Source organism: Panthera tigris, chromosome B4, assembly GCF_018350195.1.
Source record: "Panthera tigris isolate Pti1 chromosome B4, P.tigris_Pti1_mat1.1, whole genome shotgun sequence".
In the NCBI taxonomy this organism is placed as follows: Eukaryota; Metazoa; Chordata; class Mammalia; order Carnivora; family Felidae; genus Panthera; species Panthera tigris.
Window position 1 is genome coordinate 77,611,522 of NC_056666.1, and position 26,507 is coordinate 77,638,028.

Sequence of the window (26,507 nt, forward strand, 5' to 3'; positions counted from 1 at the left end):
GGGTGGCTCAGTCGGTTAAGTGTCTGACTTCAGCTCAGGTCACGATCTCACAGGTTTGGTTCGTAAGGGCTCTGTGCTGACATCTCAGAGCCTGGAACCTGCTTTGGATTCTGTGTCTCCCTCTTTCTTTGCCCCTCCCCTGCTCGCTTTCTGTCTCTAAAAAACTGAATAAACGTTTAAAAAAATGTTTGTTTTGGGGCTCCTGGGTGGCTCAGTCGGTTAAGCGTCCGACTTCAGCTCAGGTCATGATCTCACAGTCCATGAGTTCAAGCCCCGCATGGGGCTCTGTGCTGACAGCTCAGAGCCTGGAGCCTGTTTCGGATTCTGTGTCTCCCTCTCTCTCTGACCCTCCCCCATTCATGCTCTGACTCTCTCTGTCTCAAAAATAAATAAATGTTAAAAAATTTAAGAAAAAATGTTTTAGTATCTTGAAAGGCACTTAGTAATTTTTCATGTGTGCCTTATTTAAAATTGTCTTTCATCAGTTAAAAATGTTTTTAATTTTTTATTTGAGAGAGAGAGCATGAGTGGGAGAAAGGCAGAGAGAGAGAGAGAGAGAATCCCGGTACTCTTAGCACAGAGCCGGGCAGGGGGCACCATCATCCCGCCACCCTAGGATCATGACCTGAGCCAAAATCCAGAGTCGGGCGCTCAACTGACTGAGCCACCTAGGAGCCCCTCAGGTTTTCCTTTTTTTTAAAGATTTTCTTTTTAAGTACTCTCCACACCCAACATAGGGCTCAAACTCACAACCCCGAGATCAAGAAAGAGTCTCATGCTCCACTGAATGAGCCAGCCAGGCACCCCTGGGTATTTTTTCTTCCTCTCTTTCAAGATTCAGAGCCAGCCATCTAGTTGTGGAAGCCAGACTCCCTCACTGGAACCTCCCTGGGGAGAAACATGGCAGTTCGCTCAGGAAGATGACTGAACAACTGACCGAGGGTAGAAGGGAAACTTGTCACTGAATACCTTTTTGAAACTTTTGACTTTTTAAAAAATGAGCCTTATTTTTTAGAACGGTTTTAGATTTACAGAAGAGTTGTAAAGGTGGTACAGGGTTCCCATATACCCCACACTCGGTGACCTGTATGATGACCATGAATGTAGTACATTTGTTACAATTAATGAACCAATATTAATACATCATGATTACAAAAGTCTAAACTTTATTCAGGTTTCCTTAGTTTTTTCCTAATGCCCCTTTTCTGTTCGGAATTCCAGCCAGGACACCGCATTACATTTAGCTGTCACGTCTCTGCCGATGTCCCTCGACTGTGACACCTTCTCAGATTTTTCTTGTTTCTGATGACCTTGACAATTTTGAGGAGTACTGATCGGGTATTTTGTGGACTGTTCTTGTCATGAGGAGACTGGGGTTATAGGTTTGCGGGAGGAAGACCACAGAGGTGACATGTCATTCTCATTACTTCATGTGAAGGTTATATACCGAGAACATGACTCATCACGGTTGAGGGAACCTCGATCGCCTGACTGAGGTAATATTCGTCAGGTTTCTCCCTGAGATGCTACTCTTTTCTCCCCCTTTCTATACTGTGCTCTTTGGAAGGGAGTCAGTCTATGAAGCCCATACTGAAGGAGCGGGGAGTTAAGGTCCCATCTTCCTGGGGGTGGAGTATCTTTTTTTTTTTTTCAACGTTTTTAATTTATTTTTGGGACAGAGAGAGACAGAGCATGAATGGGGGAGGGGCAGAGAGAGAGGGAGACACAGAATCGGAAACAGGCTCCAGGCTCCGAGCCATCAGCCCAGAGCCTGACGCGGGGCTCGAACTCACGGACCGCGAGATCGTGACCTGGCTGAAGTCTGACGCTTAACCGACTGCACCACCCAGGCGCCCCTGGGGGTGGAGTATCTACATAAATTACTTGGAATTACTCTACCCAGAACGTTTTGACTTTTTAGCCATGTATTACTGAATCTTGGAAAATTAAAAAATAAATCTGCTCTTTGAATAGGGAGACCACACACACACACACACACTAAACTTTTTTAATGTTCATTTATTTATTTTTGAAAGACAGATAGAGAGAGAGGCAGAAAGAGAAGGAGACAGAGAATCTGAAGCAGGCTTCATGCTTTAGCACAGAGCCCCACGTGGGACTCGAACTCATGAACTATGAGATCATGACCTGAGCCGAAATCCAAAGTCGGCTGCTTAACCGACTGAGCCGACCGGCGCCCCTCTCCCTCCCACTTCTAACCAGACTGAGTTGTACTAGGGCGTGGGGGTGACCCCAGCATCTTCAGAACCAGAGAACTAGCCCACTGTCGCTCTCTCTGTCGCGTCTAGCATGCTGGGGAGCTCGACAAGCGGCAGCGATCTTCCAGCAGGGGGAGCCTCTCCACCTCGGAGACCCACCCTCTATTGATGGCCATCTCGGGGCAGCTGGGAGTCCCTGGCCTGCGCCCTGCCAGTCCTCCTCCCAGGCCATTTCTCTCTAATCCTCTAACTGCTTCTGACAGCCTTTCAGGCTGCCGGAGAGGAAAGAAGCCCACGTGGCTCGCTTTGCCTGTGCTGCCCCGAGTCAACCTCTCCGCTAACATCCCAGCTTCTTCCCACGCCAGCCCAGCTCCCGAGCCTTCCAAATGGAGTCCCTGTCAGCAGAGGCCAAGGAATTCTGAACAAGGTCCCTGGCTGTGCAGAACACGCCCCTGGCAAAAGTGCCCTGCAAAGACCAACACCTGGGTTTGAATCCCGGCCTTGACTCTTACCGTCTCTGTGACCAGGGAGCGCTCCCAGCCTTCGGCTCCTCATTTGTAACAGCGAATGGTGACAATATAGAATCTGTACTTCCCAGGGTTGTCGTGCAGCCTAAACAGGGAGAGGCATACCAGGCACCGAGAAGGGCCCGGCCAACCATCAGTGCCCGGTAAACAACAGGTTTTGTTACTGTGCTGATTGGCAAGGAGTGAGGCCAAGGGGGGCAGCCCCGTGGAGGAGGCCAGCGGACATGTCCTTGGAACCCCATGGCCTCCCCCGTGATTCTAGAATACTACTCTGGCGAGCCCTGAAGTGGAAACACCTGCTCAGGCCAGACAGCCTTCTCAGACCAGCTTCTCAGACCCCCCAGGCCCGGAGTGCCCCCAGCCCACTTTTCATCCCCATAGCACTGATGGCCAGACCACCTGTTCCCTGCATGTGCATAGGTCCACCCTCACCCTGCCCGATAGGGGCTCCTACGGAAGGGACTGGAAAGTTGGCTTTCCGGACACACTGGGGTATCAGCCAGGCTTGTGGGGATGCCCTTCCCTCAGTCCTGCATGGACAGAACCTCAGCCCGTCTCCCTACTCCCTGGCTCTGTGCCTAGCCCATACAGGCTGAATAAACGTGTGTAGCAACGAACTGCGTTCAGACTCCACCCAAGGTCCGGGATGCTTAGAGGGCCCTTTAGCGTCTCCTTCCTCCTCTTAGGAGCTGTTCTGGTCCAGGAGCCAAGTGTCCCCAGTCATCCCAGGGCATGCCCCAGGGAAGCCCTGCTGGGTCAGGAAAAGGCAAGGGAGTACATATATGTAGGGAGGACAGAGGGACAGGTGGGGACTCATTCATTGATGTGCCTTTTTTTCCAAACTGGGAAATGCAATGGTTGCAAATGGTTGGAAACAGCTACGCATCTCCCACCACACCAAGCACCAGGCCTGCTGCTTCCCTCCCCATACGTTCCCCCATCCCTCACCCGTCCCTCACCCTGACCCCCAAGGATCGTTCTCCCCCCAGATTTCAGCTGGCCCCACCGAGAAACCCACCTGGTCAGCAGACTTTCAGACCTGCTCACCTCTCTCCTCTTCCTCAGAGGGAACCTGGCTTTTCATGGTTAAGGAAGGTATGACATCTGGAGGGAGGACTGGACGGCAAGGCTTGGGGTCAGAGGGACTCTGCAACGTGGATCGGTCACACAGGCAGTGTCACGTGCCAACACACAACAGTCAGCCAAGTGCCACAGGGACCTGCGGGCTGGCAGGCACAGAAGTACACACAGGCCCCTACCCCACCCCCCCACCAAGCACACGTAAACACACCCTGTCACACAGGCACACACACACACGGACACACTGGCAAAGGGAAAAATCAAGACGGGGTCCCCCCTTCCTGGGGTCCCATCTCCCCCTCTTAGCCCCTCTGTGCCCCAGCATTCTACATTCTCCAGCCGTCCAGCTCCATGCTTTGCCCATGTGACTATCCTCCTAGTTGTAGTCTGTCCAACTATTTGGAGTGGGAGTTGGTGGGGAACAGGGAGGGGCAGGACAAAACCTTACCCCTGAGTTCACCCTTAGACCTAACTGAAAAGCCACGGTCCCTCTGAGGTAAAGGAGAGAGGTGAGCAGGCCAAAACCTAAACCCTGCTTTGTGGCTATTTACCCGAGACGAGCCTCGGATACCTCCCAACCACTATTTCCTACATCCATGCCCGTGACCTGCTGTGGGGGAATTTGGGGCAGGGGCCTGTGGATGGGGGGCTCTGGAATCCGGGCTTGCTGAGGGCCCTCCATACTAGGCTGTCTGCTCCTGCAAGGACAGAGCCTGGGCACGGATGCCAGAGGGGTGGGAAAGGGGCAGGATTTATGGTATTTCCCCTCCAGCTGGAAACAAAGGCAGATTCCTGTGTCCAATTCCAGCAATCCGGTCCCACCCACCCGCGTGGCTGGAGCTGAAGGAAATCCCGCTGGCCTGCGGCCTCACCCAGCCACTCAGACCCTCTTTCAAACGATCTCTCCCAGCTGGGGCCATTACCAGCTCTCAAATCCTGGGGACCCCCTCCTTGTTCAAATACTAAGCCCTCCCCATTGGGGATGGTCCCCTTAACCCCTCAGACTCTCTCCTCAGGCAGCAAGGGTCCCCTCAGCACCACCCAAGAGCCTACCAGGCCCCCATCCCCTGGCCGGGCAACTCTGCCCACCCTCACCCCACAAATTTGGGATCTGCTTTCCTTTAGGGTGGGCAAAAGTCTCGATGATTCTAGGAACTCCGCTGCCATTCCAAATGCTCAGCCAGACCTTCAGGACACCTCCAGTGATCTTTCAACCTGGCCTCCCCCAATAATAAGATGTTCACCTCAGCACGATGTATCTTCCTTTATGGCAGCAAAATTGCAGCTTTAGGGAAGGGTGAAGAGTCTTAATTAGTGAAGAGTCAAGAGATACTGTATGTGGGGGAGTCTGGGTGACTCAGTCAGTGAAGCATCCAACTTCGGCTCAGGTCATGATCTCACGGTTCATGGGTTCGAGCCCTGCATTGGGCTCTGTGCTGACAGCTCAGAGCCTGGAGCCTGCTTCAGATTCTGGGTTTCCTGCTCTCTCTGCCCCTCCTCTGCTTGCTCTCTCTCTCTCTCTCTCTCAAAAATGAATAAACTCCAAAAAAAAAAAAAAAAAATTAAAAAAAGAAAAAGGAGATACCATGTAGGGAAAAAAAAAAGACACTATCTGATTCTGATAGAATAGGAACTAAAGTTGTATTATTTAAATTTACAAAATAATAACATAATGATCAACAGTTAGAAGAATGAGAAAAAGAAAAGAATCTAAATGGCCTAAATTCTGAAGCTTTAAGATAATGCCTGCCTGGCTCTGCCGGTAGAGGGTGCGACTCTTGATCTCAGGGTTGTGAGTTCAAGTCCCACCGTGGGTGTAGAGATTACTTAAAAATACAATCTTAAAAAAAAAAAATGCCCAACGCTTTTGAGTTTAGAGACAGCAGACAGACAAATACCACACGGTGTCACTTATGTGTGAAATCCAAAAACAAAGACAAACTCATAGAAACCGCAGGTGGAAAAGTGGTTGCCGGGGATGAGGGGAGGGAGACATTGGGAGAGGTTGGTAAAAGGGTACAACTTTCAGCTAGAAGATGAATGAGGTCTGAGGACCTAACGTACAATATGGTGACTACAGTTGATAATACCGTATTGCATAAAATTAGTGGAGAGTATGGAACTAAAGTTCTATTCACCAAAACAACAGCAACAACAACAACAACAACAACAACAACAGATAACTATGAGGGGGTAATGGATGTGTTATTATTTTTTGAATATTTATTTATTTTTATTTAATTTTTTTAATGTTTTATTTATTTTTGAGAGAGAGAGAGAATCCAAAGACAGGCTCCAGGCTCTGAGCTAGTGGTCAGCACAGAGCCCGACACGGGGCTCGAACCCACGAACAGCGAGATCATGCGCTGAGCCTCCCAAGTCGGACACTCAGCTGGCTGAGTCACCCAGGTGCTCCCTGATGTGTTATTTTGATGGGAAGAATCGTTGCACAATGTATACGTGTATGAAATCATTTTGATAAACACTTTAAATACCTTACAATTTGACTTGTCAATTATACCTCAATAAAATTGAGGAAAGATGGAGAGAGCTCAGTGTGAATGTATCATTTAGAGTTACCCAGTAAACATCAGAGAAGGGAGTAGTGGAGACTCTGGGAAGGGGGTCAGCCCCAGCAAGAGGGGCCGGGGGTGGGCACAGTTGCTTCTCGTTATCAAGTCCCTCTGCCAGGATCTCATTTCTTTATGTCACCCCGTGCTTATTTGGAATTTTTTGAATTTTTTTTTTTCCAGAATGGTGGCCTCATAGTTCAAAGTCATCTGCAGTGGCTATACATTCATCTGGATAACAAGCCCTCAGGTACCTATCAGTAGACGAGGCAACACATCCTACTCATCTTTGAGCAGGTGGGGAAGCAGAGGCCCCCGTCGCACAGCCAAGCCTCTGATCTCCTGACTTCTGGTTCACGCTCTTCTCCTCCCGCATAGCTCGGCCTCCCTCTAGCGCACAACTGGACATCTGTGTGGGTTTTAGAGCTGGTAGGGGACCCTCGCAGAGTGTTTGCTTTTATGCTGAGAACGTGGTAGAGGAGGAACAGTCCGCGCCTTGCCCAGGTTGTGGAGACAAAGGCTCGCGTGCACACTCCAAGTCCAAGTCTGGACTCTTTCCCCGCGGTGGTGGGGCCGGTTTTCTGGAAGGGTCAGAGCATTGAGGACGCAAGTGGGGAGGGGCAGTCCAGAGGTTGCCGGCCTGCCGAGGTGGAGGTGGTGCTGGAAGGCTTCCCAGCAGAGCCCAGGCTGCAGGACAACTGCCCCTGAGGCATTGTGTGGTCACCGCCTGATCTCAGACTGCTGCCCTGACATGCCAACCCTTTCTTAAGAGGTTCCATCCTGAGATGAGTCATCCTGACGGTTCAGGGATAGGCAAGGAGCGGATGAACCCATCTACGGGACATCCTGGAGGAGGTGGGAAGGAAAAGGAAGGTGACTCTGTCCCTCCGAGTCTGGCAATCTGGCCCCTGTCTGCCAGCCTCTTCCTGAGGTGCTGGGTAGGCCCTGGCTGCCCTCCCCTCCCCCAACTTTAACACCAGCCACATGGCGTTTTTTACCTGAGCTGTAATGACCGGGCCTTAGATCAGACCATTTTCTGAATCTCAGAGCCAAACAAGATAATATGAAGCTGGGCAGGAACTTTGGAAGTACCCGGTTTAAACCCCTCAGTGTACAGAGGAGGAAACTGAGGCCCAGAGAAGGCCCCTGGTTTACTGCTATTTTTAGGACAACATGGTGTTTCTGCTCAGAGCTGAAGGAGACCTAGAGAGATCACTTTTCCCTCCCACTCCAGGCAAAACTCGGGCTTCATCCAGCCCGCAAAGCTCAGACTCTCTTCTCCGTGTTGAATTGATGCACAGACTTCACAGGTATCTGGCCCTCTTCCCTGCTAAAGGAGACCCACAGTTCTTCCTCCTCAGGTAGTGTAACCCTGTTCTGCTGTTTCCATGTCTCTTACATTAGAAAGATTCCCTAGGTTGGCTCCTCTCGCTCTCCCTCTCTGCAATTTGAATGAAACAAAGCCCAGCTCATCCTCTGCTAATTCCACCCTCCCCCTCCCCCACCCCTTGCTTTTTCTTCCTACTCATCCCGGTGCAGAACTGGCTACATAATTTGTGGGGCCCAGTGCGAAATGAAAACGCGCGGGGGCCCTTTGTTCAAACATTACTAAGAATTTCAAGATGGCAACAGCAGAGCATTAAGCCAAGCGTGGGGTCCTATGTATCTGCACAGGTTGAATACCCACGAAGTTGGCCCTGCCTTCATGTCAAAAGCGATACATGAACTCAACACTAGTAGATGGTTCTGAAAGTGCAGGTTGTCCGATCTCCTGCCTGCCTGCTGGACTCCACGTCACCTGCCTTCCACAGGTGAGAATCTCCTTGAGATTCACCCCACATACCCTTCCTAGGATCTCCAGGCCTCTCTCTCTGCTTCACACACTATCGGGAAATCCTTCCAAATATCTAAATTCAGATCTCAGCCCTTTCAGCCTGTTTCCTCTTGTTCTGTCCTCACTGAATATGGGGAACAGCTGGTCCTTCTGAGTAATTAATTTTGTAGACTTGGACACAGTTTGTAATTCCTTTTCCCTTTCCTCATTGGGCCGATTCTCCAGGGCTTTCTCCAACTCTGTGTCCCTCCTCCGATGCCTTCCCCAGGTTTTCCGTGTGCTGTGGCATGGGTGGGTTCACAAGAAGCTCTAGTGAGCACCAGTCAGGGGCCAGAGGGCTCAGTGCTCTGGAGAGGTTGGGGGACTCTAGCACAGACTAGACAGCTCGTTCCCCATTGCCCCATTGGGCACCCGTCCTCCTCCTCCAAACTTGACCCCTTCCTAGATAACACCCCCCCCGCCCCGCCCCCATCCCCAGCGGCTCTGACCAGCGACTCAGCCCTAGCCATCTCACTGTTTCCGTCCCCGCTGAGTGTCTCAGACCGAATGCTTCCCTCAGGGAAGCCCCCATTTCCACCGCCCAGAACAGAAATCCAGGGGCTGGGATTGGCAGAAGTTTATCAGAAGCCAATGCAGGGCAGGGGCGGAGCGGGGGGGGGGGGGGCGGGGAGAGTGGGTGTGATAGATGGACACGAGGCCACGCTCCGAAGTGGCCGCTATAATCTGAAAGAGCAGATACCGTAATCCCATAGTACTTCCTATTGGCTGCAGGACTCAGCTCGGTCCTGACACTGAAATCTGGGTGTGCCTTGGCTCTGCAATTCACAATGCTCACAAGTTGTGAAGCAGCTGTGGGGTCGGGGCTGGGGAGGGTTTCAGCAGAGGAAGTGAGGTCAGTCAACAACCGATGTCGGTCGGAGCCTTGAGCTGATGTCTCCCCCAGCCTCTATTCCCAGCAAAGGCTGGGGTGGGAGCCCCCGGGGTGGGGTGGGGTGGGGTGGGGTGGGTGGGAGGGTCCCTGGCCAATTTTACACAATCTTCACAGAGGAAGGCACCTTAGAGGTCCGCTTCTGCTTCCAATACCTACTCTTTCCACCTTGGCCCCCAGGCTACTGTCTCCCCAGCCTTTTCATTTATTCATTGAACACTGTCACTGAGGGTCCACCCTGTGGCAGGCACAGCCAGCCAGCATTTTTTGCTGTGCACTGAGATAAGCATCATTTGCCTTCATTCTCACAACAACCCTATGAGGCTGGCACTGTTGACTGTGCCCATTTAGCAGATGGGGGAGTGAGGCACGGAGAGGTACGCAGCTAGCCTGGATTCCCAGACTGCAGGGTCTTTGTGGGTAACTAGGAGGCTAGAAATGAAGTCCTGCCTTCAGGGTGCTCACAGTGGTTGGAGCAAAGCAAGGCGATGACGTCAGTACTCTGAGCCTATGCGAGGGAATCAGGACAGAGAGCAAGTTTCTCTCTGGGGGAGAAGCCATTCTGCTCCCCTCTGCAACTCTTTGTCTGCCTTGTCCCATCAGTGCCCCCACGACGACGACGACTAGGCTCCAGTCCCCATCTCCATTTGGTGGGGTGAGGGGCCTCCTGGAAGGGGGCAGTCGAAGGCAGTTCCCAGCCTCTCCTTCCAATTCTGGCCTGGCATTGTGGGGAGAGGAGTGCTTGTCACTGGGCTGTGCTGTGGCCGGAGGGCCTCACTCTTCCCACCGCTGACCCAGAGCAGCCCGAGCTGGGCCTCTTCACCCTGTGCTGAGCGAAGAGAGGCTGCGGAAGAGGGGAGTGAACAAGAGGGGTTGAAGAGGCCAGAGGGAGGAGGCTGAAGGATTCGGACCGAGTCGGGAGTCCTCGAGGGCGGGGGGTCGAGGATGGAGAGGGCGGGGCCAAAATATTTCGGACCCTGCCAGCCCCAAACCCTGCCCTCGTTGCTCTGAGCCTAGTAGGCCGAGGACTAGGGGCCGAGGGTGGGGGAAGGACAGGTAAGTTACCTCCCCTTCCCCCTCTCCTCGCGGTTCTTCCCTCGGTGCCCCCCTTCCAGTCCCGATTCCAGGTCGCCCCCTCCGCGTCTCGGAGCGGGAGAGGGCGCCTCCCCGTCCATCGTCTCCGCTACCGGCCCTCAGACCGTGCCTCCCACCTCGGCTCTGGCCCCCCGCGGCTCCTGGCCTGGCCACCCCGCGAGACCCCCCGCGGCCCGAGTCCAAGGCCCGCCCCCTCGGGGAGGCGGATGTGGGAGGCTCAGGGCTGGGGCGCCGCCACGATCTCGGGGCGGGGGCGGCCGAGGCGGGCGAGGCGGGTGGTTACCCTCGGGGTCTGGGAGCCGCGCGGGGGAGGGTCCGGGTCCTGCGGCCCCAGAGAGGGGCGAGCGGGCGGCCCGTCGGCTAGCTGGGCAATAGGAAACGGTTTATTAGGAGGGAGTGGTGGAGCCGGGCCAGGCAGGAAGACGCTGGAATAAGAAACATTTTTTGCTCCAGCCCCTTTCCCAGTCCCGGGAGGCCGCCGCGCCGTCCGCGCCGAGCGAGCCCCGCCCGGGCCCCAGCGCCGTCCGGGGCCGCGGACGACCCGGGCCCGCCGTCCAGCGCTCGCCGTGCCACCGCGTCCGCCGCCGGGAGGGGAGGCGCCCGGCCCGCCGCCCGCAGGGCGGGTCCAGAGGTGAGTCCAGGTCCGCGGGCGGCCCGACCCCGAGCCCGAACGGGCCCTTCTCAGGGCGGATCCCAGAGGACGCCTCACAGAGGTCGCCGTAGGGTCAGTCCCAGCTCCCCACTAGGGCAAGCTGCCCCTGGCCTTCCCCGCACATCTGCCCACGACCCTGGAGCGGGCTGGGCCAAACCTGGGCTGGGAATCAGAAAACTTCTGGCTCCTGGGCCAGTCACTTCTCTGTCTCCTCTCCTCATCTGTAAAAGGGGCAGAAGGATTCCTGCTCTGCTTCACAGGGAAGGGGTCGCGTGTCCCTCCAGGCAGCTGCCTTGACCTGGGAGGGAGTGTCTACTTGCAACCGTGTTGAGCCTCCCCTTGAAGCCCACCTTTCCCAGGCCAGCCTTTGCGGTTCTTGCTTAAGGATAATTCCATCCTGCAGACCTCACCTCCAACCCTGCAGGGTCAGATAATCCCCATGCCATGGCCTTCCCTGGAGATCCAGGCTAGAGGGTTTCCCTTTCTCCCTGTAGGCTGGGACCCCAGATTTTCAGTCTGCCCTGGAGGCCAGTGCTGTTAAGCGCATCTCTGGGCTGCCCCCCACCCCCATTTCTTCTTGAAGGACAGGGGCACAGTGGACTATAGCACTGACTTTCTCTATTAGTGGCAGCTTCTGGCTGAGTCGGGGTCTGTCCTCTCTGATCCCTGACGGTCCCATTTGTCCTAGTGCCTGTCCTCTCATCTCATGGGGTTGTCAAAAAATAGATACCATTTATTTGAGTGCTCTTAGATGTACGCTTAGCTATATTTTTCTCATGGAATCCTGGCCACAGTTTAGCAGAAGAGGTTTATTACGCCCATCCTACTGAAAACTAAAGAGGTTCAGACCTGAGTCGCTTGTCCAAAGCTCCGTGGATGGTGTAAATGGTGCTGTTGGGTTTTTGGTAACATTTGTTAAATGCTCACTGTGTGCCACTTAGTACTCGGCTGAATAATTCTACTACATGATACCTATGAAATGAACACTTGTTATTTTCATTTTTTTGTAGGGAAGCCTAAGCCTCAGAAAGTTTAAGTAACTTGCCCCAAACTTCGTAGTTCTAAGTGGGAGAGGCAGGATTTGAACCCAGGTCTGCCTGATCCTGACCCTGGTGCTGTACTGTGCTGCCTGTGGTTTCTGTCTGAGACCCTAAAATCCAGGTGATGCTACATCACGCTGCGGTGAAGGGCCAGTGAAATGATGCAGATGAAAGTGTTTTGTGTACGGTAAGGGGCAGCCTGGTATGAGTAGCTCAGCCCTCTGCTGTGTGGGTAAGACCTGTTGATTTGCAGAGTGAGGCTCTTCCAGCCCTGTTACAATTGTCGCTGTGCGGAGCCAGTCCTGCCGCTGAGAAACAGATCGATAACCACCTTCTGAGTGCACCCCTTCTCTGGTTCTCCAACTTAAGACTAAGCCTGCAGCAAGCAGATGATTTCTGTCTTCCCATCTAAACAAACCCTCATCGGGCACCCAGTGGTAACAACAGCAGCGTGCAATATGTTCCTGTCCTCAAGATGATCGGGACACCCGTGGTGATGATGAGCAAGAAACTTAACATCCCTGAACCTCAGTTTCCCCACTGGATCATTGTGAGGGTTAAATTAGATTAACCATCAAAGTTGAGTACTTAGCAGCACTCAGAGAAGATTAGTTCTTATTATTAAAGATTTCACAGTGGGCAGTTAATGTTTGAAGTTAGTTTGGCATTTGTGATTTCTGGCCAACAACAGTGATGCTTCTGTCAGCAGGAGATCTTTCAGGAAGTTTTGCTTTGAAGTGAAGGGAGGGGCGCCTGGGTGGCCTAGTGGGTTGGGCATCGGACTTCGGCTGGGGTCACGATCTCATGGTTCGTGAGTTCAAGCCCCATGTCGGGCTCTGTGCTGACAGCTCGGAGCGTGGAGTCTACTTCAGATCCTGTGTCTCCCTCTCTTTCTGTCCCTCCTCCCTTTGTGCTCTCTCTCTCTCTCTCAAAAATAAAAAAATTAAAAAAAAAAAAAAGAAGTGAAGGGATACTACGAGTCCCCAGGAGTCTGTCTGTGCTAGAGTCAGGTCTCTGGGCAATCAGGGTCATTCTGAGTTTGGACTGGCAGGACTCAGCACTCTCTGTACTTAGCTTTGTGCCGGGCCCAGTTAAAAGCTAGAGAGTCACAGGGTGGCTCATTCAGTTGAGCGTCCAACTCTTGATTTCGGCTCAGGCTGTGCTCCCAGGGTTGTGGAATCGAGCCCCGTGTCCCGCTCCACGCTGAGTGTGGAGCCTGCTGAAGATTCTTTTTCTCCCTCTGCCCCTCTGCCCTGCTTGTACTCTGTCTCTAACATAAAAGAAAAGAAAAAATTAAAAGGAGGCGTTAAAGAAACAAAAAACAAAACAAAAGCTAGAGAGTCACAATTTTACTCCACTACATTCCCAGGATAAGACCAGAAGCGGAGTCTGCAAATGTTGTCAGGCCCTCCCTGTACCATTGTTGAGCCTGGGAGGCTTGAGAACAAAGCCCTCACTCCACCCTCCCTCTGCAGCGTCTCCAAGTCCCTGGCTTTGAGGTTTCACTAGTCTGTCCCTTCTCTAGTTGGTGGGGGGGGAGTGCCTGGTGGGACTGAGAGTCCCTGTCCTCTGCACCCTGCTCCCACTCACCCAGCAGGGCCCTCCCTGCACAGAGAAATGAAAACACATACAGCAGGTTTAGCACTGTGTAGGACACATTTCTCAAGGGGTAGACCCATGCAAACGGGTCAGAATTACCTGGAGACGTTTTAAAATGCAAGTTTCTTGCTGGTCCCGGGATGGACTGAATCAGAATTTGGAGTGTGGGTGTGACCAAAGAATGTGCACTTCCAGGGGATCCTGATGCATAATCAAGTAGGTAAGAGGGTACCGTGGGGCATTGTCAGAGAAGTGGAAGCTTCTGGAGAGGAGATTTTATCCTGATCGCTATCCACCCTTTCCTTCCTGCCCCGTACCTTGTCTTTAGCTGCTTTTTGGGCAAGAAAAGGCTTCCACAGATGGCTTTCCACCCCTGCCCCAGTGGGTAAATTCAGCTTGTCTGGGGGTCCTTCTCCAGCCACCGGTCCCCCTGCAGAGTGCTTGCCAGAGTCATCACTGCCTGCCGGGAGGGGCGAGAGACAGGAGGTCAGGCAGAGGCTGGGGACACAGCTGCAGCAGCCCAGGGCTCCGTTTCCTCCCCCAGCCCTGGGCCTCTGGGGCAGAGGAAGCCCAGGCAGGAAGGCTAGAGCTGCCACCAGCCAGAGAGGCCCATGAACCCCCCGTCCCTCCTTTCCCCCCCCACCCCCCGCCCCAGCCATCCTGCCTTGATTGCCTCAGTACCATGGATCTTCATTTGGTACCATTCTTAGACTATGGCCCTTCTGAAGCCCATGTGGCCATACATCCAGCCCTGCCAGCCTCACTGTGTTATGCCAAAAGACCCCCTCCGCCCCAGTCCCCCCCCCCCGCCCGCCCCAGCCTGGTGGTAGCTGCTCCTGGGGACTGGAACCCCAGGCACACACCTGCACACTCTCCACCACTCAGGAAGTCCTTCTTGCTGTCTGACCTCAGTCCTTCCTGCTGCAGCATCCATCCTTCTCTTCTAGTTCTAAGCCTTTGAGAAATGAAGAAGGAGGTGGCTTCTGAAGCACAAGTTGGTTTGGGACCTGAGTTGGGGACTATCCTAGATCAGAATTACTTCCTTTTTTTTTTTTAAATATTTTTAACATTTATTCATTTTTGCGCGTGAGAGAAACAGAGTGTGAGTGGGGGAGGGGTAGAGAGAGAGAGAGGGAGACACAGAATCGGAAGCAGGCTCCAGGCTCCGAGCTGTCAGCACAGAGCCCAGTGAGGGGCTTGAACTCATGGACCGCGAGATCATGACCTGAGCTGAAGTCGGACACTTAACCGACTGAGCCACCCAGGCGCCCCAATCAGAATTACTTCCTTAACATTCTCTACCAAACTTCTGGAAAAGTTCAACCTTAACTGGCCGTGGAAGGTCAAACATTCAGTGTCTAAGTATGTTTCACTTCCCCTCCCACGTCAATGGCCCTACCCCCACCCTTTCCCAGGACAGCAAGGAGAGAGGAGGAAGGCGGCCAGGGAATGGCTCAGAGAGGGCATCTTATGCTCTGGTGAGATTGTAGACAGGTTTCCTCATACCTGGCCTGAGCCATCGCTGTCCAAGTTTGTATGGTTGTTACTGCCCTGAGGGCTCAGACCTCGGCTGTCGCCTGGATTGGGAGACAGAATGGGGAAAGCACTGGACTGGGAGTCTGGACACTTGGGTCGCACTCCTGGTGCTGCCACTGAGTCCTGTCTGACCTTGGACAAGTCTCCTGCCCTGTCTGAGGCCTAATCTCCATCTTCTCTAAAATAAGGAGCTGGGTTTTGTGGTTCACAAGGTATCCCCCTAGAATTCTGTCACGGGGTGTCCCAGCCCCGTGTGGCTCCTCCAGACCTTGTAGCCACCCCAGCCTGCCCTGAGAATAGCCCTGAGCTCCCTCCCTGCTGTGCGTGACTCCTGCCTGTTCTATCCAGACCCCAATCTAAACAATCTTGATTCCTGTTCCCAGTTTGGCGGGACCCTGAATGGCAGGAAGTGAAGACAGGAGCCTGTTTATGTTTGAGGCAGCCAGGGCTAGGGGGATGGTGGCACCGGGAAAGGGGTGGGTAAGAGGCAGAGGACAGGAGTGGGGGGTACTGCTAAAAACACTCTCCTTCCACCCTGGCCCTGTGCCCTCTGTGCCCTCCCATCTGAACTCAGGAGCAGGGGTAAATAGCTAGGAGTCCCCCAAGCTCTCTGTCACTTAAATATGGCTCTCTACCCTTTACCCCTAACAGAATGGTTTCCATGGGGAAGTGAACCAGGACTTCCCCTGCAGGCCCCGCCCCAAAGCCAGACACAGGGAGTAGGGAGGAGGCCTCCCTGTGCCCCCCCCAAACTCCCAGTGATTTCCTCTAGGTGGGAGGGACCCACAGTTAGTGGCTGAGAACACCAAGGGGATCACATTTCATAGATGTTGCTGTACCCCCTCTCTTCTCCAGGGACCATGACCTTGGACTCCCTCAGGAGAGGCTTTCTGATGCTACTGATGGCCTTGGGCTTGACCCAGGGTAAGTACTAGGGAAGCAGGTAGGGGACAGGGTCCTGGATAGAGAAAGGTCTGGCTAGGTTCAGCTCTTGCTGGGGCTGAATTTGAGGAGCTGGGGAGAGGGGGGCACCTAGGAGCTTGGCTGGAGAGTGGGAGGCAGGCTCAGTTAGACTAAATGCCCAGCTACCTCAACCCTTCTTTGCTGTCCTCCTGATCCAAACCCACAGGTTGGTGCTCTACCGGCCTCCACGGTGAGAACCTCCACCTGGGGGTGCAGAGCGTGAGGACATTGGCAGGGGGCACCTGGGAGACCCCTCAGGGTTGGGGCTGGGGCCAGGGCTGGGCCTAGAACTGGGAGGGAAGGTCTTAGGATCAGGGAGGGGACAGAAGCCTGGTTCTCCTAGTGTCTGGGGGGTCAGGTTCTGGAGGGGAGGATAATCTAAGGATGGGACTGAAGGACCAAGGTCTCAGCAGGTGTGTTTGAGAGGTCAGAAGGGAGGAGCAGTGGGACAGGCATGACTGTTAGGCTCTGCCTAGGAGTTGGGCCCAGAGTGGCTGAGCCTCCGCTGTGTCTCGCAGGAGACCCTGTGAAGCCCTCCCGGGGCCCGCTGGTGACCTGCACATGTGAGAGTCCAACCTGCAGGGGGCCCACCTGCCAGGGGGCCTGGTGCATAGTAGTGCTGGTGCGGGAGGAGGGCGGACAACCCCAGGAGCATCGGGGCTGTGGGAGCCTGCACGAGGAGCTATGCAAGGGGCGTCCCACCGAGTTCGTCAACCACTACTGCTGCTACAGCCCCCTGTGCAACCACAACGTGTCTCTGGCGCTGAAGAGTACGTGCGGCCACCCCAGCAACCCCTCCCTGTCTTCTTAGTCCCTGTCCTCCCTGCCCGGCTTCCAGCTCCTGCTCTGGCCAGGAGGGTGGGGGAGGAAGGACCCTGGGATATACCTGGCAGAGTGGCCAAATGGGGGGGGGAATCTGGCTTGGTGGAAGCTGGGCCTCAGTGTCCTCTCTGCCCCCTCCACCAGCCACCCCGACTCCTCCAGAACAGCCGAAAGTAGACGGCCAGTTGCCTCTGATCCTGGGCCCTGTGCTGGCCTTATTGGTCCTGGTGGCCCTGGCTGCCCTGGGCCTGTGGCATGTCCGGCGGCGGAGGCGGGAGAAGAAGAGGGGTCTGCACAGCGAGCTGGGCGAGTCCAGCCTCATCCTGAAGGCGTCGGAGCAGGGGGACAGCATGCTGGGGGTACAAGCCTGGGGGTGCCTGGGACCCCGGGGGTGGGGGTTGGGTAGATGAGAGCCAGAGAATCAGATAGGAGCCAGACAGGAGCTGAGAAAGACTCAGTCACAGACACCCAGAGATCTGAGTCAGGGTGGGGGGTGGGGGAGAGATGCCGCTGGGCAAGGGAGGAGCCTGTAGGGACACAGCAGCGGGGGCCCAGCTTAAGGAGGAAGAAATGGGCTGGGCCAGGTGGGGGCAGCCTCTCAGTGGTCTCTCTGTACCCCCAGGATCTCCTGGACAGTGACTGCACCACGGGCAGTGGCTCAGGACTGCCCTTCCTGGTGCAGAGGACAGTGGCGCGGCAGGTGGCCCTGGTGGAGTGTGTAGGTGAGCAGTGGGTGAGCCTGGGCGATTGGACCAAGGGCTCCCATGAGCGCACAGGAGTGAGCAAGCTCTTGGCCTCTGAGTCTGGACCTCTGAGGCAGGACCAGGCCTGGGTCCAAATGGGAATTCTGCTGGGCAGGGAGTGGCTTGGAGATGGTTCAGGGCTAGATCCTTTTGTAGGTGCTGGCAGGAACAAGGCTAACGAGGGTGGGCCCGGATTAAGTTAAACATAAACATTAGAGGTTCTGCAATTGGGGTCAGTGCAGAATGAAGATGGGGGGCTCTTCTGGGGATTCCCATGCCCAGGGGCTGTGTGCACACAGTATATGACCCTCTCCCACCCCTCTGGCCATCGGATCAGGAAAGGGTCGCTACGGCGAGGTGTGGCGCGGCCTGTGGCATGGTGAGAGCGTGGCCATCAAGATCTTCTCTTCAAGGGATGAACAGTCCTGGTTCCGGGAGACAGAGATCTACAATACGGTGCTGCTCAGACACGACAACATTCTAGGCAAGCGGGGAATGCTAAGCCAGGCCGGGGTTCTCAGCACCCCCCCCCCCCACCACTCCAGGCTGGAGTCCCCGGGCCTCAGGACAACCGACCTAGTCCTGAAGGACTCCCGTCAGCCCTCAGCCTCAACTGCTGACCCCAGCTTCATCTCTGACCTAAGCCAGACCTGCCTCCACCCCAGCCCCAGCCCCAGCTTTGCCCTGACCCAATCAGTCCGGCCTCCCTTATCCCTAGCCCCTTGCCTGAGCCACCCGACCCTCTGCCCACAGGCTTTATCGCCTCGGACATGACTTCCCGCAATTCGAGCACGCAGCTGTGGCTCATCACGCACTACCACGAGCATGGGTCACTCTATGACTTTCTGCAGAGGCAGACGCTGGAGCCCCAGCTGGCCCTGAGGCTGGCTGTATCGGCCGCCTGCGGCCTGGCACACTTGCACGTGGAGATCTTCGGCACTCAGGGCAAACCGGCCATCGCCCACCGGGATCTCAAAAGCCGCAACGTGTTGGTCAAGAGCAACCTCCAGTGCTGCATTGCCGACCTGGGTGAGCTGCCCGGGTAGGGCGGGCCCTTCGCGGGGCGCGGGGTTGGAGCACCCTCCCCCTCACTAGGTTCTCTGCCTTTGCCTGTTCCCGAGTGTGGCGACGACTCAACTACTGATGGGCGCTTTAATCCCTCCAGGCATGTGTGTTGTCTCATTTCACCTGTGCGAGAGCCCCACAAGCTGCCTTGACGCTTTGCAAGCCCAGACTCCTTCCGGCATACCGCTCTGGCTCCAGGAGTTGGGAGAAAGGGGCAGGGCTCCAGGAACCTGGGTTCTCATCCTGGCTTCACTGACTGCATGGCTCCCCTCACCAGGCCTTGGGGTTCTGCTCTGCGAAACGGGCATAATTACACCTGCCTTGCCTACTCAATGTCTCTCTGGGTCCTTGGGCACCTAGGAGAGCTACACGAGCAGAATATAACCGGGGCAGGTGGTTCTCCCGGTGGCTGCTGTCTCCCAGCCCACCGCAGGGCAGGTCTCCATTCGCCCGCTACTCTATGTCTCACCATCTCTCTCCATCCCCACCTTGCCCCCCGCACCCCAACCTCCGGGGCCACTCTGTGGGCTTGGGCGAGCGGCAGGAGTGACAGGCCTGGTACCCACAGGCCTGGCTGTGATGCACTCCCAGGGTAGTGATTACCTGGACATCGGAAACAACCCACGAGTGGGCACCAAGCGGTACATGGCCCCCGAGGTGCTAGAAGAGCAGATCCGCACTGACTGCTTCGAGTCCTACAAGTGGACAGACATCTGGGCCTTTGGCCTGGTGCTGTGGGAGATCGCCCGTCGGACCATTGTCAATGGTGAGGGCCCACCCCGCACAGGGTGGAGAAAGAGGGATGGGGCAGGTGGATAGACAAGCAGACAGGCAGGAGACAGGGGCTTCCTGCCATTGCTGGTGCCTGTGGCATGAGGGTCGTGTTGAGTGACCGTTTAAGGTGTGGCTCTGCAGATCTATGAGTCTGGCTGTGAAATCTTGGATAAGTGATAGCAGCTAACTTTTATTGAGCTTAAATATGTGCCACGTGCCTTGCTATATGCACGGATGATCTTTAATCATCGTGTGTTGGCAGGAGGTAGTATCACTTAGCGGTTAAGGGCATGGGCTGGGAATCAGACTGCCTGGGTTCAGTTCCTGATTATGACCATGGGCAGGTTACTTAACCTCTCTGTGCCTCCATTTCATTTGGAGATGAGAATAAAAATAGTTTCTAGTATTGGCGCCCGGGTGGCTCAATCAGTTAGGCGCCCGACTTTTGTTTTCGGCTCAGGTCATGATCTCACGGTTCATGAGTTCAAGCCCCGAGCCGGGCTCTGTGCCCTGCTTGGGAGTCTCTCTCTCTCTGCCCCTCGCCCTGCTCATGTACTCTTTCTCTCTCTAAATAAGTAAACATTAAAACAATTTTTTTAATAGTTTCTAATTGAGATAATCCTAGGACAGTATCTGGAGGTATTCTGGGGCTCAGTAAATATTAGCAGCAATTTATTGTAATAACGAATACCTGACGTGGTATCATCCCCATTTCACAGATGAGGGTACTGAGGTACAGAATCTCAGCTGGCTAGAGGCAGCATCGGGTTCTGAAACCAGGCCAATATGACTCTGGCGCTAGTGCTCTTTATCACTGGGCTACTTAAACCTCTTTGGTCCTTGGTTTCTTTGCTATAAAAATGCAGGATATAATAGTGTCTGCACTGCCTGCTTATTGCTGCCTCATTATCACACATGGGCGCCTTTGGAGGGGCTAGGAACAGTTGGAGGGACCTCAGCCTTGCTGGGGCAGACCTGTGGCTGGTGCCCTGCAGCCCCGGACCAGGTGGGGAGGCTTGTCAGTCTTTGTGGAGGCTGTCTGTGGGGAGGGATTGCTGGAGGTCCTGACAGGTTGGGGCCAACCTCAGGATATAACTTGAGCTCCGTTCCTTGGGGACAGGGACATTCTCATTTCCTGAGCATCCGCTAGGAGCCAGCCCCATGCCAGCCTTCTTTTACCCTCAGCGCTGACTGGTAGAGAGAGGCCAGAGTGTAGCCAGTCCCTCTGGGAGACTCTGGAGGGGCTCAGATTCCTGCCCCTTCAGACGTACACTCCCAGAGTAGGCTCTGAACACTAGGGTTGGGGAAGGGGGCACCTGGAAGGAGCCGAGACCCCCTGGGCCAGGCTGCAGGCAGGACGAGAAGGCTGGACCAGCCAGGGCCGCAAGGGAGGCTGACCGCAGGCTCCTGGGGCGGAGGGAAGCTCTGTCAGCCCCACACAGATTCGTGGCGCATTATAAACACTGTAATCTGGTGTCAGCCCCAGCACTGATTAAAGGCCCATTAGACACGCTCAGGCCTCTGCGCAGCACTGATTAGGGCTCGAGAGGCGCAGGGGCCAGCCTGGAAGCCCGCCACGGGGAGAACAGCTGGCGCGGGCCCTCCTGAGGTTGCGGCTGTGTGGCCATGGCCCCCAGCCTCAGGCTGGGAAGCAGGGGGGCCCGGGGCGCCTTATCTAGGTCTGGCCTCTTCTGCCTGTGCTGTCTGCAGCTCCACAGGCATCATTTTCAGAAGGCTCCTCCTCAGGGACAGTGAGGAGAGGTAGTACTGCCCGCTAAGGGGTCAGCGAGGCCTGTGCCGTGTCTGAGAGTGGGTGGGTGTTACTTGGAGCCGGGTGAAGATCCCTTTCTCCTTGTGCCACGTCCCTCCGCACCCCGCAGCAGGCCAGCTTCTCTCTCTTAAGTATAGCTTGGAGGTCAAGAGCACAGGCTTTGGTTAGACTTCCTGGGCTTGAATCTTAGCTCGGTCACTCACTGCCTGTGTGATCTCAGACAAGTGTCTTAACCTCTCTGGCCTCAATTACATCGTTCGTAAAGTGGAGCTAATAGCATGACTTACTCAGAGGGTTGTTGTGAAGATTTAATGCAGCGCAGTTAGGACCGGGCCTGGCACAGGGAACGTGCCCAGTAAACGTTTTTATCGGGCATCTGTGATGGTTGGGGCCTGGGAGCAGTGCCCAGACCCGGGCAGGAGGCAGCCACGGAAAGACTGAAACAAGGTCTGGCCTGGCAATCCAATGAGACGAGTTCAAGTCTTTTTCTTTTTAAAATACTTTTATATAGTTTATGTATTTATTTTGAGAGAGAGGGCAAACATGAGCGGGGGAGGGGCAGAGAGCGAGAGGGATAGAGAGACCGTCTCAAGCAGGCTCCACACTGTCTGTGTGAAGCCTGATTCGGGGGCTGGAACTCACAAACCATGAGATCGTGACCCGAGCCGATGGCAGACACTTAACTGAGTGAGCCACCCAGGTGCCCCAAGGTGAGTTTAAATCTTGACTCTACCCTTACTAGCTGTGTCACCTGGGGCTCAACGCCTCTGAGCATCGGTTTCTTCATCTGTAAAATAGGGGTAATGATAATACCCATCGCGTTGGGTTGTCGTGAAGGCTAACAAAAGGAAGCATTGAAGTGTTTATAGCACAATGCCTGGCACATGGCGAGTGCAAAATTAGCAGTAATTATCATTATTGGTGCACGTATCGATTATGTCATAGCATCCCTCTCAGGGGTAGCATGGGTCAGACACCTGGTTTTCCGGACCGTGGAACAGAAGATGGGCAAGCCTCTCCTCTGGGTGGCGTGGGGCCTTCTTGGGGTGCCGAGTGACTGTCCCACCCCCCCCTCCCATCCTCAGGCATCGTGGAAGACTACAGGCCACCCTTCTATGACGTGGTGCCCAATGATCCCAGCTTTGAGGACATGAAGAAGGTGGTGTGTGTTGATCAGCAGACCCCCACCATCCCCAACCGGCTGACCGCAGACCCGGTAAGGTTTCCCCAGGGGCTGGGATGGCATGGGGCGGTGGCTCACAGCTAGGACTTTTGGCCCCGGGAACTTGTGCCTGAGGTCTCTGTTCACCTGGATCGATTCTGGAGGGTGGATTCCAGGGTCCGTCCGGGGGGTACTCTGACCTCCCACATCCGTGGCCTGTGGACCCCTGAAATGTTGGATTTTCAGAACCCTCCATTTTGCCTGAAAAGGCAGAGTCTCTCTGCCACATTTCTTGCTGTGGAGTTTTTGTTGTTGCTGTTTGTTTTCGTTTTTTTCTCTAAACACTCCACATACATATATAAGACACAGGCACATGTGTATGTAAACACATACAGGCATGCACATGCTTCTACATAAACATATACTCACAGATACATATGCATGCACATATATGCCAGACGGCTGGCCCTGTGAAGACAAAGAACATGTCTCCTTCGCTGCCTTGTATCTCAGCTATCTATCACAGTGCCTGGCTCAGAACGCCCAACAAATGTTTATTGAAGGAATGAATATGCATGTATATACATACATGTACATAGACACGTGTTTCTGCACAACATGCGTATCCATAAAAAGCCACGCATAGGCAGTGCTGTGCACACACACATCACATACACTCCCTGTCGGGAACCAGCTTGAGTTCTGAGGCAGAGGTGCTGCTCGTTCAGTCTCAGACCACTCAGCTTCCTGGGATGGGCTCCTCCTGGACCCTCCTCCAGTATCCACGGGGCCCTGCCAGGGAGTCCCTCTCTCCGCACTGGAGTCCAGCCGCACGGGGCACGTGGAGGCTCTGAGGCTCGCACGTCTCCCCTTCCTCGGATCTTGGCGGAGGTGGGGGGTGGGTGGGAGTAAGGTGTTCCCCAGACACTCTTCACCGAAGGGGGCCTGAGTGCCCCCGAAGGGCTGAGTTACAGCTCTCTTTCTGTCCCGCCTGCCACCTTCCACCCCGCGTCACTCCGCTGTCTTCCCCTTCCATCTTTCGTCTTTCTCCTCTCCTGCCCTCCGTTCCCTTTCTTACCACTCTGTCTTTCCTCTGCCCTTCCTCGATGCTCTTATTTCCCCCATCCGGTCCTTTCTGTACCGCTTAATGTCCCCCCATTTGGGCGCTGCCCCCTTTTCACCACCTCCTTTTCATCTTCCCTGATCTGTGTCTCTGATTCCTCCCCTCTGCCTCTCCCTGCCCCCCCAACCCCCACCCCACAGGTCCTCTCAGGCCTGGCTCAGATGATGCGGGAGTGCTGGTACCCCAACCCTTCTGCCCGCCTCACGGCTCTGCGGATCAAGAAGACACTACAGAAACTCAGCAACGGTCTCGAGAAGCCCAAAGTGATTCGCTAGCCACAGTCCTGAAGCCTGACTCCCCTGTACCTGCAGTGCGTGTGGGGTGGGTGGCAGACGGTGGGTGCCCTGTCTGGGTAGAGGTGGCGTGAGTACGCGTGCTGGGGAGGAGGGTGCCCCTCTCTGGGCCGCTGTGCCCGCCTGCCGGCTCATCCAGCCAAAAATACAGCTGGGCTGAAACCCGATCCCCCGCCGTCTGGCCCGCGCAGAGCAGCAGGCTCCCTGACGCCTGGCTCTCTCCCCACCCTCACGCCCTGGGGCGCAGCCCCTACTACCCCCAGGATAGGATGCAAAAGAGGCCCCAGAGCCAGGGTGGCCAGGCCAGGGAATCCCAGTCCCCGGGCCCGGAGCCTAGGCCTGCACTTTACCCCCTGCCCTCAGTTAACCCCACTGCCCCACCAGACCTGCCCGGGTGACACAGGGCCTTGTCCAGCCTTCAGTAGACATCCTGCCCTGCCAGGTCTCAGCCTCTGGCACAAGCCCAACAGACACCCAGGGCCCGTCATTTTCTCTGTGTGGGTTTCTATCTCAGCTCTATGAGGCCTGGGGCCTCTGTCTCCGGGACAAGACCCCACCAGCTGAGCACCAGCCGCCAACCATCTGGGAGAGCTGGGGCCCGGATCCTGGGCCCCTCCCCCACCTCCATCCTAGCTGCCTTATTAGGGTGTTCCACCCAGGGAGTCCTGCTGCAGGTGTGGCAGGGTCAGAGGACAGTGCAGAGGTAGCAGGTCAGACGGGTGAGGCCCAGGACTTTCGGACTAACTGAAAGCTTGGCTTTCAGAAGCCCAGCACAGCTGGGGAAAGACTCAGCTGGGAGTCGGGAGACCCAGGTTCTGGTCCTAGGTAATTGCTCTACGTGACAAGAATGAGGCCTTCACTGTCCCAGGACCTTCACTGTCCCACAGTCCTGATGTCCTGTGAGGTTTCTTTGAAATTTCAGCCGGTGTCAGAGCTCAGTTCATCAGTCCCTTCTGCTCCTTTTGCCCCCCAGCCCCTGGCAATTTGCTTCCAGATGGGGATTTGAAAAGAACTTTATCTGAGGCCAGGAGTGCCTGAAGGGCCTCCTAGACTAATTCTACAAGCTCCAGTTCCTGCCTTAAACCAGCCGCCATCCTTGGGCCCAGACAACCCTGGGCCTTTGGGCAGGCAAGCTGGCCGCTCACCCCACTCTGTGGCTTAGCCTTCTCTGTCCAGGACTGAGAAGGGCTGAGGGCCGGCTTCCTGCAGGGCCTCCGAGGCTCAGAAGAAATTTGGCTCCAGCCAGCAAGCCTGCAGCACCCAGGTTCCTGCTCTCCACTGGTCCCTGGCCCAGGCCCACAGTCTTGGCCAGACCCCAGACCGTGTGTGTCTAAGAAGAACCTGATGGCTGTGGAGAAACACGTGGAATGTTCAGCATTTGGCAACATCAAGGGTGTATGTCCATGTGATGGAGAGGTTACCCCAAAGCCTGGGCTGGTGGATGGGAGGTAGAGCCTCAGGTTTGTGGGGTGGGAGGGCTCAGGCTAGGGATGAGGACAGTCCCAAGCTCGGAAGACCTGGCCTCTCAGCCCTTGGGGCAGGGAAGGACCCACCATTCTCCACAGGAGGTGACAAAAACACAGCCTCCTTCCCTCCTGCTGCAAATGACCCAGCACCCGCCCCCCCCCCCCGTCTCCCCCCACCCAGGGGCGGCTTGCGTGCACTGTGGCATTTTCCCAGGCCTGGCTCCCTGAGTTGTGCAAGGCCCGAAGGAGAACCAGGAAGTGAAACTGGTGAAAACAGAAAGTGAGAGGGACCTGTCAGGTTCTCAGATGATCACAGGGCAGTTTACTTCCCGGCAATTTTGCGTCTTCTGGTTACTGGAACCCACTCAGCCCAGGAGTCAGTCCTCCCCATGACAGATTTTATCTCTGCTGGATTTGGGAGCAAAGAGGCTCCTCCTGGGACTCCAAAGGCCGCAGCTCTCCAGAGGCTGGAAAATGCCTGAGGGGGTGAAGGTCTGAGGCGGGAAGTGGAGTGACAGGGGCCGGCTTAACGGCCAGTGGTCAGGGATGGAAAGAGGCTTTGGTGAGAGCAGAGCACCGGTGCTTCCGTCTGAGTGCAGGAAGGTGTGCCAGAGCCCAAATTACAGCCTCTTACCTGGAGATCCTGCTTGTGGGAGCACTCAGCTCGTGCTCAGCACACAGTAGATCCTCAATAAACCATGGTCCAATCTCGAGCTCCTACTGAGTCTTGCTAAGCTGGTTCCTCTGCAGTGGCTCGTCGCAGAGGGAACCAGAAGGGACAGGGAAGGAGAGGGTCCCTGAGTATCATGCCCGGTCTTTGCCCTTCATTCACAAGTCACAAGTTCGCGCAGGATCATTTCCCCCCACGCCCGCCCGCGGCCCAAATCTCAGTTCTGCCCCTGAGCAGACACATCGAGGCGTCCGCCACATCGCCCTCTGCTGGCCAAAGGCTGCCGGGCGGCCGCCGCCCGCCCCGCCCCGCCCCGCCCCTGCGCAGGCACCCGTGGGCCCTTCCCCGGGCTGGACCGCCTTCTGTGCGTCCGGCGTGCACGTGCGTGAGCTGCGCCGGGTCTCAGTCTGCAGGGACTGTCCCCCGAAAACCTAGGAAGGCGCTCTTTTGTGTCCTCACTCAGAGTCAGCTTGGACCCGTCTGCCTCGATTTTTCTCTGTTCTCAAGTCCCTCCCCCCCAAATGGGGCCCCCACCTTGCCGGGAGTCGGCCCTCACCCCTGGACTGGTAAGGACC

General features: G+C 55.4%; 1 protein-coding gene across 4 annotated transcripts; it reads left to right on the forward strand.

The window, feature by feature from the left end:
- Positions 1-10,522: 10,522 nt before the first annotated feature.
- On the forward strand, positions 10,523-25,975 carry ACVRL1 (activin A receptor like type 1). Of its 4 annotated transcripts, none has more exons than XM_007073040.3 (10): positions 10,523-10,884; positions 15,936-16,004; positions 16,562-16,813; positions 17,010-17,224; positions 17,488-17,587; positions 17,946-18,092; positions 18,362-18,637; positions 19,242-19,439; positions 22,304-22,434; positions 23,644-25,975. In XM_007073040.3, the coding sequence occupies exons 2-10, from the start codon at positions 15,941-15,943 to the stop codon at positions 23,776-23,778; spliced, it is 1,518 nt and encodes a 505-aa protein (XP_007073102.1). In that variant the 5' UTR covers positions 10,523-10,884; positions 15,936-15,940; the 3' UTR covers positions 23,779-25,975. The 4 variants fall into 4 exon arrangements, with proteins under 4 accessions (XP_007073102.1, XP_042848265.1, XP_015398614.1 ...); XM_042992331.1 differs by lacking the exon at positions 10,523-10,884 and adding an exon at positions 15,570-15,662; XM_015543070.2 differs by lacking the exon at positions 10,523-10,884 and having other exon boundaries at positions 15,847-16,004.
- The last annotated feature ends 532 nt before the right edge of the window (positions 25,976-26,507 follow it).

Coding starts and splice junctions, on each gene's coding strand:
- ACVRL1 (XM_015543070.2), top strand. CDS start 15,908: ATGTTGCTGTACCCCCTCTCTTCTCCAGGGACCATGACCTTGGACTCC. Junction 16,005..16,561: donor GGCCTTGGGCTTGACCCAGG/GTAAGTACTAGG, acceptor TGTGTCTCGCAG/GAGACCCTGTGAAGCCCTCC. Junction 22,435..23,643: donor ACCGGCTGACCGCAGACCCG/GTAAGGTTTCCC, acceptor CCCACCCCACAG/GTCCTCTCAGGCCTGGCTCA.